This window comes from Guyanagaster necrorhizus, assembly GCF_019112545.1.
Source record: "Guyanagaster necrorhizus MCA 3950 unplaced genomic scaffold BT62scaffold_14, whole genome shotgun sequence".
Classification (NCBI taxonomy): Eukaryota; Fungi; Basidiomycota; class Agaricomycetes; order Agaricales; family Physalacriaceae; genus Guyanagaster; species Guyanagaster necrorhizus.
The window spans coordinates 1,038,544-1,054,034 of record NW_025064893.1 but is presented as its reverse complement, the minus strand read 5'-3'; the positions used below and the strand labels follow the sequence as shown (position 1 = coordinate 1,054,034).

The 15,491-nt window shown below is 48.9% G+C and overlaps 6 protein-coding genes across 6 annotated transcripts; 3 read left to right on the top strand and 3 right to left on the bottom strand.

Annotated features, from left to right (window-relative positions):
* Nucleotides 1–577: 577 nt before the first annotated feature.
* BT62DRAFT_981106 (NAD-P-binding protein) lies at nt 578–1,954 on the bottom strand (the record flags this gene model as incomplete). The annotated part of the gene is made up of 9 exons (XM_043189569.1): nt 578–685; nt 737–823; nt 893–951; nt 1,003–1,078; nt 1,127–1,278; nt 1,380–1,453; nt 1,489–1,542; nt 1,595–1,761; nt 1,817–1,954. 9 exons carry the CDS (start codon nt 1,952–1,954, stop codon nt 578–580), a joined length of 915 nt encoding a protein of 304 aa, XP_043039203.1.
* Nucleotides 1,955–2,428: 474 nt separating this feature from the next.
* Nucleotides 2,429–5,455, bottom strand: BT62DRAFT_994662 (uncharacterized protein). The gene is made up of 18 exons (XM_043190476.1): nt 5,250–5,455; nt 4,888–5,200; nt 4,460–4,834; nt 4,333–4,405; nt 4,230–4,280; nt 4,124–4,177; nt 4,028–4,069; nt 3,891–3,974; nt 3,789–3,842; nt 3,696–3,737; nt 3,581–3,643; nt 3,507–3,530; nt 3,407–3,457; nt 3,312–3,353; nt 3,200–3,253; nt 3,104–3,148; nt 2,983–3,048; nt 2,429–2,929 (listed from the first exon to the last, which is right to left on the bottom strand). Exons 1-18 carry the CDS (start codon nt 5,414–5,416, stop codon nt 2,547–2,549), a joined length of 1,983 nt encoding a protein of 660 aa, XP_043039202.1. The 5' UTR covers nt 5,417–5,455; the 3' UTR covers nt 2,429–2,546.
* A 63-nt stretch (nt 5,456–5,518) lies between these two features.
* BT62DRAFT_950513 (SNF5-domain-containing protein) lies at nt 5,519–7,543 on the bottom strand. Its single transcript, XM_043188144.1, has 5 exons — nt 7,441–7,543; nt 7,329–7,389; nt 6,243–7,276; nt 5,727–6,192; nt 5,519–5,672 (listed from the first exon to the last, which is right to left on the bottom strand). The coding sequence occupies exons 1-4, from the start codon at nt 7,519–7,521 to the stop codon at nt 5,743–5,745; spliced, it is 1,626 nt and encodes a 541-aa protein (XP_043039201.1). The 5' UTR covers nt 7,522–7,543; the 3' UTR covers nt 5,519–5,672; nt 5,727–5,742.
* Nucleotides 7,544–7,577: 34 nt separating this feature from the next.
* On the top strand, nt 7,578–9,439 carry BT62DRAFT_1076779 (Nucleotidyltransferase; the record flags this gene model as incomplete). Its single annotated transcript, XM_043179249.1, has 7 exons — nt 7,578–7,692; nt 7,743–7,864; nt 7,914–8,072; nt 8,125–8,189; nt 8,241–8,403; nt 8,458–8,879; nt 8,934–9,439. The coding sequence occupies 7 exons, from the start codon at nt 7,578–7,580 to the stop codon at nt 9,349–9,351; spliced, it is 1,464 nt and encodes a 487-aa protein (XP_043039200.1). The 3' UTR covers nt 9,352–9,439.
* Nucleotides 9,440–9,717: 278 nt separating this feature from the next.
* Nucleotides 9,718–10,971, top strand: BT62DRAFT_994659 (short-chain dehydrogenase; the record flags this gene model as incomplete). Its single annotated transcript, XM_043190475.1, has 6 exons — nt 9,718–9,845; nt 9,907–10,024; nt 10,088–10,180; nt 10,242–10,521; nt 10,577–10,782; nt 10,863–10,971. The coding sequence occupies exons 1-6, from the start codon at nt 9,761–9,763 to the stop codon at nt 10,969–10,971; spliced, it is 891 nt and encodes a 296-aa protein (XP_043039199.1). The 5' UTR covers nt 9,718–9,760.
* Nucleotides 10,972–13,069: 2,098 nt separating this feature from the next.
* On the top strand, nt 13,070–15,045 carry BT62DRAFT_174117 (uncharacterized protein). The gene is made up of 2 exons (XM_043179927.1): nt 13,070–13,533; nt 13,588–15,045. Exons 1-2 carry the CDS (start codon nt 13,177–13,179, stop codon nt 14,935–14,937), a joined length of 1,707 nt encoding a protein of 568 aa, XP_043039198.1. The 5' UTR covers nt 13,070–13,176; the 3' UTR covers nt 14,938–15,045.
* Nucleotides 15,046–15,491: the final 446 nt, after the last annotated feature.

Here is a 15,491-nt window from a genome sequence, read left to right as displayed (position 1 = left end):
CAGGGAAGGAGACTGTCATCACAGAGATGAAGGGTCGATATCGTGGGATGAGTATACCAGAGTAGAACAATGCAGAACAGGCATGCAAAACAGGCAAGGCAAGGCAGGGCAAAGAGGAGGAGGAGTGTCGATGACATGGAACCTGACAAGAGGTCTGGACAGTGTGAGCCACACATGAAAATCTGAGAACAAATGCTCTTATATGCCGGTGTGGCCAACATTCAGGTCTGACCCGCCGCAAGGAAATCAAAACAGAGGAGTGATGTCCATAATCTACATCGTTCTGAGTGGCCTCGGTAATAATGAATATGCTCTGATACCCACGAGCTTTTGGTCGAGAAGCGACTGCCAGAATCAGAAACTTCTCAAGTCGCAAACAAAGTGGGGATGTGAGGATTTCCAGAAAAGTCGTCGTGCCAAGGTCCAGTTGTTCTGGAAAATGTCACTAGTTTATAAACGCCCGCAGAGTGCATTTTAGTATCACAGTTTTTATAAAGTAAACAACGGTTTGTCATCCAATAAAAATGATTGTTCGTACATGAAGCGAAATGTACAAATCACAGCTCGTGAACGGTCATCAAGTATCTTTCACCTGATCCTCGAGCCATGCCCACAACTGGCTCCCGGCCTGCTTATCTTGAGACTCAGGAGTAGATGTCCACATGTGGGCCCAGGGAACGAGGTACTGATGCACTGTTTATTACCTCGACTGACAATGTAGACGAAATAGATCTACCTTGCCATTGAAGTCGGCACCTTCGGGAGATGTGCCAGCATACAGTTGAGTCAACGCACTATACGGTGCAGGGTATAAAATCCGATACTGTAGCAAAGGCATCAGCAGATGAAACCAAAGACAAGGGAAGACGAAGCGCGATCCTGTGAGACTTACAATTATAAAGCGTTTGACACCCAGCTTAAGATTTCGCTGCAGCTCAGTCACAAGATTACCTGTAAACTTACATTACATTATACGAAGTGCTGGAAGACAAAAACGCTGACCAGGGTTAATGCAAGTACAAACTATGCCAGCCTCAAAATATCGGTGGGAGAATTCCGTCGAGTACAATAGACCAGCCTAAGAAAAACTTCGAGTCCGAAGAGGTAGGGAAGTTTCAGGACACACAAATTTGCTCTGATAGTACATGGACACAGTTCCAAGTCTCCATCGAATGGGTCCATCCTTGCAAGGATCATAGTCCGGTTTAACATTCATTTTGGCGGCAAACGAAGCCATATTAACGATCCGGGCCTTAGTGCCAGTAGTATTCTGGGATACTGCTAAAAGCATGCAAGCAAGAGTTTTGTGAAGTAAAAATGGCCTATGCATATCAAGAGTCACTTGCAAGCTATGCAGGTTTGTGCTGATGATGGCTGACCGACGACATTAACGCTGATAGCCAAATCATACCCTTCCTCTGTCAATTCATCGATGTTTGGTTCTATGACACCGCTACACGATGATGTTCACTTGTCAATCAATATAACCAGAGAAGATGAACTTGCACATTGTTGAAGAGGATGGGCAATTCCTTTTCCTTCCTAATCATGTCATAAACAAGTCTGTTGTGCTCCGAGTCACTATTCAACACACCTCAGAAATTCGTCTGCAGCAACACGGATAGACTTGAAGCTCGCCAGATCCAGGGGCAGAAAAATAGAGTCCTTTCCGGTGTCTTCACACAGCTTGTCTATAGCATCGCTGGCCTTCTTAGCGTTGCAGCATGCAATGTAGACTCGAGCATTGCGAGGAAGAAGTGCCTATGGAAATCCTACTCCTGAGTCAAATATCGAAGCGGAGGACAGTTACACGAACCTTCGCAGTTTCGTATCCCACACCTGTATTTCCTCCAGTAATGATGACAACTTTTCCAGACAGGTCAGGGATTTGGTCGATGGAGAACTTCGACCAGGGTGGCCAGGTCTGGGAGATGAAAGACTGTATTCTTCCCATATCTACGGAGAAAGGAAGAGCAAAGAAAGCATGAATTGGCCACCATTCATCTCGTTTTCTAGGCTATCGTGGAATCGGCGACTCCCATGAAAGCTTTTGCTGGAGTAACTGCGTTACATAAAGAGAAGCGGAAGCAACCGGTAAAATTGAAATCCATATTACAGATGAACAAGCCGACTTCGAGTTGATGGCAATTATTTACCAATAAAACTTCTTTCCTTCTTTCCTTTCTTTTCCAAATGAGCAGGGAAAAACAGAAAGATCGGAATGAAAAAAATTCAAGATTTGGCAACTTGAACAATGAACTTGAAGAAACGGAAACCCGACTGATGCATCAGTGATTCTAATCGCTATCCAGGGTATAGTCTGTTACCTTTATACAGGTATGATGCCAAGATGCCAAGACTCAGCATTTTGTTATGACTTGGAATTTGAAAAAAAGGCTGCATAGGATGAAAACACGGTCACGAGTACCGAAGCTGCCATTACGCATGTTCAGATGACATCCAGAATTATTGTACATGACATGTCCATAACATTTTTGTTCCACCATATCCCAATTCACAGAGAGCAGACACAGAAGGCAAAACACCTATGAAATCGATGCGACCTTTCGCTTCTTATGTCTCGGCTCCACTCCAGCAGATTCGTCCAGTTCTTCATCTTCATTAGGCCCCCATAGAATGAATTCATCTACCTCATCCAGTTCTTCCTCCTTGATTCCGTACCGATTCGTCATCACCTCTACTAGTTTGTCATATTTCAGAGGTATCTTTCGACGCCTCTCTCCAATGGTATCTAGTGCCTTCAGATGTGATCTTACGGCCACCAGAATGCGCCTGGACGTTTCAGAACGTGGCTCATAGTCCTCAATAGCTTCGGACAAATGCGCACTCTGAGCAGATATACTGAGATACTCCAAGATATCCTGCTGCTGTCTCGCTTTGCGCTCCGAAGCGATTTGGCGCTTCAGTGCTATAATCGGGAAGAGGTAAGGTACAAATACGTGACCAAATTCACGACCGTACCATCAATTTTGCGTTTGTAGCGAGTCGTTATTATATCGTTATCCTCTCGCAGCCTTTGGATCTCATCTGATGAACAATCTGGTCATCTTCCGTTGGCGAAGATATTGAAAAACAACCGTACCTCTGAGCGTGTCTTCGTGCGAATTCATACGCCAGGATTCTAGGTCTAGCTTTCAGTGAGCACATGAAAGATATCTGTCGCATGTTATGATCAAACCTTCAAGGTCCTCTCCAACACTTTCATATCTTTGACGACTTCTAGGCCCCGCTTCTATGAAAAAAATCCGTGTCAATCACAATTCCCATGGAACAAAGGCTACTCTTAGAACCTTCTTGGACCCTTCCTAATGCTATAGGGTGGTCTTGTGAATCTAGAGAAGACATGAGAATACTATCCTTGGCATTCAAAACGCGACGATCTTACGTTGCGATGTTATGTCCGTTTCGATCTGCTGATCGCTCGTTATTTTAACACCTGAAGATGCATGAAGAATCAGTTACAGGAGATCGATACTGATGCGTACCTGACGTTTCTCCCGACGGTTGAGCTCGAGCGCGGAGTCAGCATTCATCACCAACAGGCTGACAGCAGCCTCACCTGCAGTTTTCGAAACCTGGTTTTCGAGACGCTCCTGGCGTGTCTCCTTTTGGTGTTGAGCATCTATGCAAATACGTATGAGGGGAAATTAACATTTACTACAACAGACACGAACGTTCGAGTTTGTCCCGTAACATTATATGCTTCTGCTGAGATTCTACAGACCGGGATTAGACGAACGAAGTACCAAGAAGCAGGTACAACGCACCACGTGAATGTGGCTGCATTTCGGTCTGTAAGGTAGTTATTGTCATAGTGGCAACTAGAAACATATCATGGAGGCTGAATTTATGTGAAGGAAGAAACGAACCTGCAAGCTCCGACTCTTTATTCTTCAGATCCTTTTTTAGGGAGGACAATTCAACCTGTAAGCTCGCGGCTGCAGCGTTTGCCGCTTATGCCGCCTCGTTAAGCCACCTGTAGGATCAGAGATGTTGATAAAGGTACCGGAAAGTGCAGCTTCTTTCTCATCCAAGTTACGCCCCAACTCTAAGAAAGGTGATCAGCCTAGTGCTGCAGATGTCATTCGAACATGGAAATCACCTTCGAGTTTCTCATCTGCTATTGACTGCTGAGCATCGAGAAGTTTGTGGCTCTCTAGTATCAGGGATTAGCATATAGCAAAACATATTAGGAAACGTATGTCTACCAGCCAACTTCTCTCGCAGAGTTTTTATAGTCGGGAGCAGGTCTTCTTGAGCTAGAGATCGCAAAATGAGGTGCCTTTCCTTTGGAGGATGTATATAGCCTACCGTCAACGCTTTCCCTCGATTTCGTTTTCTCACGAGACTGTTCAAAGACGGCATCTTCCTGATGATTCTCAGACTAGAACGCGTCAATAAATCAGTACCTTTCAGTATGCACAGCAGCTGAACCTACCGAAGATAGGGTGCCACCGTCTGGCGGTGCTTCAGATGGACGCGTAATGGGAGACCGACACGGAGAACTAGTGGAACTGCTATCGGAGCCCAGCAGTGGTATTTTGAGGGTCAGTGGTCGAGTAAGCGTCATAGTGTTGTTGGAATCAAAAGGGGTTAGAATCTTTTCGGACTTCGTTGCTCTTTGGGCGTGAGTTGGAGTTTTCGAAGGCGTGGGATATCGACCTGGCAGTGCCAAAACGTGCTCCCTGCGTTCCGCAGTTATCTGCCCCTTTAAATGAGCGGCGCTGCTGGTGAGTAGCTCGACGATGCGATCGAATTGTCCTGTGTTGCCTGTCTCCTCTAAAAAGGCTTCATGATCAAGTCGAACGTTCGGCTAATAACAAGTTCAGTTTGACTTCTGTTTCGCCGAATTTTAATAGGACTCACCATTAAGATTGCATGAATCCAGTAAAATATTGCGTATTTAATCTCCCGGTTGTCGATGTCGAAGACGGCCTGCATCACCAGAAAATCTTCGGCCTTGCGCATAGAGCGCTTAACCAAATCTGACACAGCAGTGAGCCTGTGTTCTTCTATGAGTCTGTCATAGAACCCGTGGGTACTAGAACGACTCTTCCTCCTCTGATTGCCAGCACTAAGGGCATATTCTACTGTAGAAACACCCGTTTCGAAATCTGCCATAGTAGCAAGAGATGATACAGTGAGGGCTAAATTGCGCCGCACATCGCCATTTCCAAGTCTAGAAAACATGAATACTGCGAGAGCTTCGTTAAAAGTAGATCGTTCACCTCGATGACGCGACATACGCGCAAATGGCCGCCAACGCAACTGTGCCGAGGCTGGAAACATTTGGGCTGGATTTTACTAGACGATATATTTCTCTGGCTTTTTCTCGTGTCTCTCGAATATCGCAAATATTATCAAACCGAGCAATGTCGTCGTCTTCAGAGGCCATTGGAGATGCTGGAGATGGTAGAGGCGACAAATGCAAAATTCGAAGCCGCCGGCCCGGGAAACAGCGTCGCGGCAGTGCATGGCTGGGGATAAGTTGTTAAGAGTGGAACGGTTCGAGTACAATTCTAAAGGTACACAAACTATAGGTACCCATTACGACATAGAACACCAGAGATTTTTAAATCTGGCGCCGCAAGAAATTGTAACCCAAGGCATGGAGCATGAATATAATATACATAAAATAGTCTTCAATATTACTACCGCTAAAAGTCAGCACAACACCTCAAAGCACGATAATTGACTCTATTCACCGTACAATGTAGCGTATCACCGCCGTCTATTCCTCGCCGAGCTCTGGAACTTGCTCGTTTCTCTCCTCAGCCTTCTGGTCGCTCTCTCACGCTCAATCTCTCTTCTCTCCACCTCCTCCGCCGACAGTTCCTCAAACCTAGTAGCAAACTCCTGCGCGTCAGCCCAGTCCCGCCATACGCTCTGCAGGACCTTCGGTCGATTACCGCCCCATCCAATATTTAACCCAGTCTTGTCTTTCACTACCCCAGACTTATCGACGACATCCCCGATCACGCCCCATTCGGCCGCGTCCTTTTTGTGCCGAATGAGCTCTTCGTGAATGGCATGAGCAACCAGAGGAACGGCTTCTCCAGACAAACCGAGATCTGCACAGAGCTGAGTAGAAAACGCTTCTGGCGTTAGCGGTGAAAGGAGGTCCCATTCAATGTGGTCCAAAAGGTGGTGTGTGGCAATCTGTACATCGATCTACGGAGCAAAATTAGCGTGAAAATAGATAGGAAACCAAGGAAGCATACACTGAGAATGACGCGACATTCAGCAACTTCCTCATGACCGTCTTCTTCGCCATTCACTGCTCCATCAATACCCAAATCCATTGTAGCAATACCTTCATGGTCCTCCAGCTGAGCTTTTATTTGATTTGCCACCGTTTCAGCCCAGGGAACGATCGGTAGATCAAGATCATTACAAAAAGTCTTCGCGAAAGTCTCTGGTCTGACGATGTTCTCATAGAGATTCCACACGAAACAATCTCGTATTCGATGCGTTTCTGTCTCAAATTCAACACGTATAGGCACCAAAGATGAGCGTCTTTCTGAATGAACAGCCAGGACGTCTGGGTCCGCGTAGGTATGGGGTGTAGGATAAAATGGGCGGGCTGTTATGAACCGAGAAGGCGGAATCTGGCCTAGATAGCTCTGATCGAGCTCTGTCTTTTCCGGTAGTAGTGGCGGAGGGGGAGGAGGTGTCGACTGCTGGCGTACAGTAGTGAGGCCTGTCGTTGAATTGAAAACAGACATCCCGGCGTTCATGCGTGTCCTGGTAGAGGTACCCTGCTGCCGGATCGCCGTCCTCGTTCCTCCACTTGCTACAAAATCAGAGTCATCGGAATCGAGCTCACCGGCGTCAGGAAGATCATCGCCGGAACCTGGGTCAGCATAGTTGACTACACCACCGCGTCGCGTGGCAGCTCTTGTGCTCGTTGAGGCCGTGGTGGATGAGGCCGAGGCAAGTATGGGTTGCATTAGCAACGTTGGCCCAGTCTTTAGTCGCGAAGAGTAGGTAGATACCAAGGCTTGCGGTATAGTCGGCATTATTGACCTAGGCGGATTTGGCGGCGGGGGAGCCTGTATCACCACTGGCTGCACTGGCGGCTGAGCTGCCTGTTGATACACTATCTGTGGTGTATATGTAGTCGTTGGAGTGGACGTATTGGTGAGATTGGTGGACCGATTCGCTCCCCTGGCCCGTGTACTTCTGGCGCCGGTCGCGGCATTTTTTGGAGGGGGTGTCGCTGTCGTCGTCCACGCATGAAGATTCTTTACATATGCTACCCTAGAGCATTTGACTAGGTCGAAGGGCCGAATCAAGGATATGCTCACCTTTTGAGACTGTTGACGGGAGCTGTGGGGTCGGTGCATACGTCCGAGCAGCTGTCGACAGCTGAAACCCAGGTCGTCAGTAGAGATTCCTTCGCAGAGATAGCGTACGCACCTGGTTTATCGTCTGCCCTAGCTGGACGTCGGTCATGTTGCCGAACGATGTCGGAAACGTCGTACTCTGATTGTCGGCCATGGTGGTCGTCGCCAATTGAAAGTCACCAAAAACGCGTCAGTCACGGCGTGACGTCCATGCTTTCGCGGTCACCACATTTTTTTCGTTTTCGACCACCACTACTGTCGCTATTCCTTCGATACAGTTCCACTCAAGGACACAACGATGCTATCATCAAAATGCTCATTGAGAGTGCGCTTGCTTCCTTGTCCTACAGTTCCGATGTTGATTTTTTTTTACAGACAGAGAAAAAGAACGAAAGAACCCTGCAAGCGACGACCAGAAACTGCGCGCTTTTGACAAGGCCATCGCCGTGCTGAAATCAATAGACTTCCCCATAAGATCGGAATCAGATGCTCTCAAGGTCAGTTATTAACAGGCACGTCCTGCTGACCTCTTACATATTTCTCCAGTTGATGCGCATGCGTGATGACAATGCGCAGGGAGAGGAGCCCATGGATGTAAAGATTTCAACCAAGGCCAGCCACGCAGTCCTAATCCTACTCGTTATTTTGACTTGTCTCCAGGAAGAGGACAAACTTCAGCCCGCACAAGTCGATTCCGCACGGATTGTAAGTGCTGTGATGCAGTGTGCCTTTCTCGATCCTGAAAACTACCAATAAGAACGAAGTTCGTGAAGGTACTAAGAGGGTTGTGTTGAACGAACTTCAACAAGTTCCTGGTCTGGGGTGAGTAACGATGTACTATTTTCTAACGATGATTTCCTAACTGTCGGATAGTCCGTATACGGCCAGAAAATTATATGAGGCAGGTTGTACCTCCGCCAGCGACCTCCACCGTCCGAAATTTCAAGGGATTCTCACTGCACGCCAGAAGGTTCTAGTCGCATATTACAACCACCTCCGCCAGCCTGTCCATCGCACAGAGATAGAATCTATCAATGTGCGTCATGATATCCACCATGAATGCCAATACTGAGTTCTTCGGTTGCTCTAGGACTTCATCCGAACACAGTTACCCTCCGATTTTCAAACAGAGCTCGCCGGGAGCTACCGTCGTGACTTTCCCTTCTCTTCCGAAATTGACCTCATCCTCCTCCATCCAAGTTTCAACATTGCACCTGTTCCTCCCCCTCCCGAAACAACACTAAAGTTTCCACGGAAAGGACGAGCGGAGAAGGTGTACGGGAAGTGCGCCCAAAAACAGTTCGGATCCAAATCTCCCCTCCTTAATACTGTCATCCCCACGTTGAAAGTCCAAGGATTGATAGTACAAGAGGTCAAAATGAGTGGTGGGGACAATTGGGATGGGATAGTCAGAGTTCCTGAGTTCACTGCGGATGGGCAACCAGAGTCTCTCGAATCAAGACTCAGCGCTATAAAATGGAAGGAGGGTAAATACAGGCGTTTGACTATCAAGTCAGTTCAACACGCCTTGTTTGTATAGACTATTTCACTGACTTGGTTTTCTAGTCTTGTCCCGTGGGAATGTCGGGGGCCAGCTCTGCTCACGTTAACGGGCGACATGGAGTTCGTGCGTCAAGTGCATACTAGAGCTGACACGTTAGGACTGTTCCTCGACGGGAACGGGCTATGGCGATGGCACGAAAATGAAAACTTCGATGGTGTTGCACCTGTTAAGCGTGGTAGGGGACGTCCTCCAAAGGATGCAAAGATTAATGAAGAAACGCGGGGTAAATGGGAGCTCATCTCCCGTGGTTCAGAGACGGAAATCCTCTCAGAACTGGGGATGGCTTATGTGGAGCCGTCTAAACGGAATTATTCCTATCTGCTCAGCAAGGTTACCAACGGTAGGTTACCGAAGTTATACGGAAGTGTTGTCCGTAAAAAGCAGATGGAGGACCGGCGAAGCTCTGGCTCCTCCCTGTGAGCAGTCGCATTGTATCTTGATACCGTCTCTGAGGGGTGTATAGTAGAACGTACTCAATAATATCAAACAATTGTGTTAGACTTCTAAGGTCGAACGGAGCGATAGCATCTTGTACAGTCGGACGAATGTAACTGACATTTGAAGAGCTTCGGCAAGAAGCAATAGCGGGGTGTGGCAAACCTGCAAATTTCGATTTGTTAGATTAAATCGCGGACTGGCATATCTTACAGTGAAGTACCTCCCAGCCGCTGCCTTCAGCATGAACCGCTGGGCGGATCTATGGCAGGATAAACCAATTATGTTACGTTCTTCGCCAATCCCATGATGGTGAACATCCGGTTCCGGACCGATCGCGAGTGGTATATATCCTTGATTCCGGGATCTTCAACTTTCTTCAACTTCGTCTTCCATGTCTTCTTCACCGTATACATCGCGAAGCCTTTACAACCTCACCGGCCTCGTGGCAGTCGTTACTGGAGGCGGAACAGGAATAGGTGGATGCTCGACTTAAGTATACTGAGAAAGTAACGATAACTGAATTCGAATTCGAAACAGGACTCATGATTGCGCGAGGACTTGCTGAAAACGGAGCCAAAGTATACATCACAGGGAGAAGGAAAGACGTTCTAGACAAAGTTGTGGCGAGTGGATCTATAAATGGGACGGTGGTGGCGTATGTCGCGATGCTCCTTTTTGTCCTTTTTGTCCTTTTTGCGGCATTGACGTGAGGGAGTAGACTACAGATGGATGTCACGAACAAGGAAAGCATACTCTCGGCGACAAAGATATTAGAGGAACAGGAAGGAAAGCTTCATATTTTGGTTAACAAGTGCGTATTCTACTCGATCTGCTTGTGAACTTTTAATGATGGCATCTTCACCGTGAAACAGCGCCGGTCAAGTCGGACCTGTGTCCAGATTCTTCAATCAGATGGATGCCCCAGAGCATAAGGACGCTGAGACACTGGGTAAAGCAATGTTTAACGAATCGATGCCAGGATGGTCGGATCTCTATGCTATTAACGTGTTTCCCATCTTTTTCGTCACCATGGCGTTCCTAGGGCTGCTTGATAAAGGGACGAAGGACTGCGCGAACACCCGACCAGGATACACAGCCAATGTTATCAACGTTACAAGTATCAGCGGGTTGATGAAGCTGGCACAAGATCACGTACGTCTTGCATTTAAACCCTCCCCCGGTTTATATAGGCTGACCAGTGTGGCAGTTTGCTTACAACAGCGCCAAAGCGGGGGCGTCACAGCTGAGCAAGATGCTATCCACAGAACTCGCGCTTAAAAGTGTACCTGTGCGCGTAAACGCCATAGCACCAGGACCGTATGAGTCGGAGATGACGACCGATGTGATCACACCGGAAGAGGTGGACAGAATCGGGAAGGGCGTGTTGCCTGTGCCTGCAAGGAGGGCTGGGAAGTAAGTTTTTTTTTTCCTCATTCAGTCTCTCTAATTTTGTTCTTGTCGGGTGATTAATGATGCTGACGGTGGCGAAACAGAGGCGAAGAGATGGCGGGCACGGCGGTATACTTAGCTTCGCCGGCAGGAGGATATATGAATGGCCAGGAGCTCGTTATCGATGGCGGTTATCTAGCGGTAAACCCATGAGCATCGTCAACGGGGCACAAATTGGCAGGCAGATTGTACTAGAACTTACCAGGCAAGCAATATTGCATCGGACGTGTATTTTTGTGCATTTTAATTACTCCTCTTGCATACCTCGTGCACTGAGCAGTGGACTGATGGCGGAGCGCGTGTTCAGGAGGTCAGCGTCCCCTCAGACGGTGCCGATCCCCAGAACGGAAGAGCGTAGGTCCGGATCTGTTAGTGGTGCCGTTCAGGCGTGGTGAGTCTTGGGGAGGCAACGATCGATTAACGTTTGAAACCCACATGCACCCGAATGCCGCATCACCTTGTTCGCATCGACAATGTATACATCGTGATGGAACTACAATGCAGGAGTCCAAAAATGATGAGAAAAAGAGAAGGCTGTCAATGGTTAAATGGAGAAGTTGTTGCAGCTGTTCCCCGCATCGCTGATTCCACCCCGTGGCGGAGGGGAGTAAATTGGCTCCGGCGGCGGGATGATAGGCATGTCAGAGATGTGACGTGTCCAGGAGAACGTGTGATACATTATTAAGTAGTAGAATCTAGACTGCCCATCTTTCTGTGCAGATGTTGAGTATTTGAGTTTAGAAGCTCGACAACCGTGAAGATGTACGTCACCCAAGCTCGAGGCCAGGCAGAGGCCAACATTTTGTGCCCGGCGCTATGGACGACGTTATCAACGGGTTATCCGGGACAAGGGCGGAACCAGATTATTTCCCCTAACAGTGTCGGGCGGGATCGGAGCGCCCGGGGATCAAAATACGGTTCGGAATTACGGATTACACTCAGTGATCGATGACGCATACTTTGTGAACGTGCGATTTATTTTGGAGGGTCAGGGGTAGTTAAGGGTTTGACGCGACTTGGAGATGAAGGGCGGGGGGGGGCGTTGTTAAATTTTGCCTGGCAATTGAAAAAGCGCCGACGGTTTTCAGGGTCTGGAAAATTACGGTACTATTAACCTGGACCATGGGAGTACGTGTATGTACATGTAATGTAATCAATATGGGGTTCTCACACAAGAAGCCGACAATACGGACAACTGTTCGGAGTACTCGGAGGGACGAATGGGAGGGGAACGAATAGTAACATGAAAAAAAGAACGATAAGCGCACCCAAGATATGTCCGGCATTCATCCGAAGGTGTGGCTGACATGGTAGACATGGGAAAAAAGACATCGTGTCCAAGTCGATAGAGGTCGAGATTCTTGAAAAAGCTCCTTGCCCCATTTCCGATCCCCGCCCCCATAGTGATCGGGGGAAAGCTGATATGTTCGCAGTTCGCAGCCATTTTACGGCGGACGGGGCCGTAGTCGATGGGCATGTATGTGTATTTACTGAATTCTTACAGGTAAACGGAAGAGGCTACGGCACAGGGTGGGAGATAAATCCGAAATTGTAGACTGGAATGTATAGGTATGGGTCCAGTACATCATTACAATAGTAAGAGAATTCGAAGGGGGTACGACATAGGGAGTCAGGTGAGAGCTAACAGGGTCTGGGCCGTTATCGCCGCAGATTTTCACGGATATTGGTAAGGCGCATGGGATTCATCGACTCGCCTGTAGGCCTGGAAGGTCGAGGTCCTAGGCAATACCCCGGGAGTAGAGTGGTCGGATACAAAGAAGGTTAGGGGCTACTTCTGGAGAGTCGCGACCTTGACAACGTGAATGAATGGACGATTCCAGCAGGTGGGTCAACCCCAAGTGTTAGGTTACGGCATAGCGGGCCGCCGCCACCAAAGTGCAATTTAGTGGGAATAAATGAAAGAATGGTCAGCTGGCGTGGGGAAGTGGGGGGGACACGTGAATAGATGGTGGGGAACGGGCCGGAAAAACTAGGTTCCAATCGTCAATGTGACGGTAAATCAGGAGGCACAATGGAAAAAGGAGAAGGAGTAAGGTGGGAAGAATGGAAGTGAGAAGAATAGAATCTGGGGTGGTACATCGAAGGGCTACTCCAGTCTGGAGTCGACTGGATGGCGTCTACCCCAGTCTGAGGGGATGATGCCGGAGCGTGCCGGAGCGAATCATATTAGTTCCGGCGTTGAGGAAACGGCTAACTTATCGGCCCGAAAAAGATCGGCGGTCTCCGCCCTGAAACGCCCGTCATCTCGCCACTGGTCGACCCTTGTCTCTGTCCTCCATCCTTCCTTAAGTTCTGGCAACAGGCCAGTCCCCCACCTCCTTTTGGTTCCTTACCACCATGGTATCCTCTACACAGCCAGATAAACCTGTTCCCCGTCCTTACAAGTGCCCGTATCCTCTCTGCGGCCGTGCTTTCAGCCGTCTAGAGCATCAGACTCGGCATATACGTACCCACACAGGCGAGAAGCCCTTTGTATGCAGTTTTCCGTCCTGCGAAAAGCGGTTTTCGAGGAGCGACGAACTCACGAGGCACTCAAGGATACACAACAATGATCACAACAATATCACTCATCATCAGCCCCCGAAGAAGACCAAGTCGAGAGGCACTGGCTCTCCAGATCATACCGATGTGCCAGAGGAAACCCAAGTCAGGGTAAAGAAGAAAGCGAGAAGCAGGGCAAACAGCGACGACGAGGTACGTTGCGATCTGACTGCTCTCGACGCCTTTATCTCACGGTCAAGATTTTAGGACGACTCATATGCCCGTCCAACGTCTGTCGGTTCCTATGATATTCCCCATTCTAGGCGCAGCCATCCCCATTCTTCTACGTCTCCCCCGGCGACGACGTCCTCATCATTCACTACACTATCTTCCATCGCCATGGATGAGCTGTACGCTCTCGAACGAGAGGAGGCGCTGCGGCGTGCAGAGTATGAAGCACGCCACGCAGAAGCCCTACGGCGAGCCGAATATGAAACACGTACACGAGGCGGCCCAGGGCTCGATATTTCTGTTTTGCAGCAGTACCCCTCACGTCTTAGCAAGAGTGCCACGACTTCGCCGGTCTCGACACCTTCCCTTCATTCGTATGAGGACAGTCGCGGTTACTTTGGCATTTCCAATGAGCGTGATTACTATCGACCTCGCCACCACCACCACCGGCAGTCACGGTATCAAGCCGTATCAGACGACGAAGAGGGGCCAGGTAGTAGCATCGTAAGTGAACGGAAAATCACCCGCAGGCTATCCGGCCCCGCATGGCAGATGACACCTTTCTCCACACGTTCAAGCGGGGATGACTTTGGCCATCACGTTGATTCTGTCGCTAAGCATCCTCACCATTCCCACCCTCATCACCCGTACCATATTCCATCACATCATCCCCACCCCCACCATGTACCCCCACCCCCGCAATATCATGAGAGTCCTTCTCCAGCGAGCTCCGACTCAGATTCTCACGCTGCCCAAGGTCATTATGCTCGTCAGCCTCACTCTCCCTACTCCAGTAACATAAGGACTACAAGCACTTCTACTTCCCATACACCAAGTACAAGCCCTTTTCTTGGCCCGATGCGAGGGCTCAACTTGCACAGCGCAAATCCTTCGCGTGCACCTTCACCTGTGCTAGCCATGCTGCCGCCTCCTGGATTGCCTTACCACCACCATCAAACAGGTCAGAGCGGACGGAGCAGCCCTACGAGCCGGAGCGCGAGCCCCCCACACCACGTGTCTTCGCACGCCTCGTATCATCATCATCACCTCGCTCATTCAGTGCGGATGGCCTTCGGAATGACTCCAATTCATCCGCATGTCACGCCTCCTGAGTCAAGTTCGTCATCGCGGGAAAGTCACAGCCCAGGTGCGTGGAGCGGTGGCAGCGGTAGCCCCAGGATTACGTTGGCGCCGCTTAAGATTGCAGAAGACAGCAGCGGTGGAGAAGCCGAGAAGGAAAAGGCGAAAGTGGTGTCTTTGACTGAGGTCGAGCGGAAGGAGGACAGCGAGAAGAGTGGGGAGCGAGAGAAATTGCCTGGATTCAGCCTCTTTGAAGCGGCAGTTCGGGGTGAGGGCGCGCTACCGGTGGTCGGTGCGGGTTGGTAACAACTGTATGTTATTGTGTTTCGCCCTTACCTAGCGATGGCTGGTGCGATCGTCTTGATGTTTTCTTTTGATTATCCATGCTATGTTTATTGTCTAAGGGCCCATCCGTAACCGGGCTCTCTTTACACGATCTCTTTCCACTATAGATTTTTTGCATCCCATCTCATTCGCAACATATACCATCTAGATAGAACTATAGAGTCCCTTTTTAGAGTATGCTTCTTTATCATTTACTACAAGTACTGTGCTGTAATTGTGGCGCTGATTTCAATTCCATGTTGGCAGTGGTCGATTGTGTCGTGTCGTTCAAGAAAAGAGTTCCTTTAGCATGCGGCGCCAAGGAGCATCATGCTCATTTTATTGGCTCACCTGAGCTTAAGTATACGTCTTCTGACATATCTGACGGTGGGTTTCGTGCGGTCCAGAGGAGTCGTTCTCTCGTACGTCTTTATATGTAGCCGACATAGATTCCGGAACCAGATTTCACGTCAAGTGTCAAGACGATGTGATTCTAGACTTTTATCTTATCAAGGGACCTAGCAAAATTTTGTCAT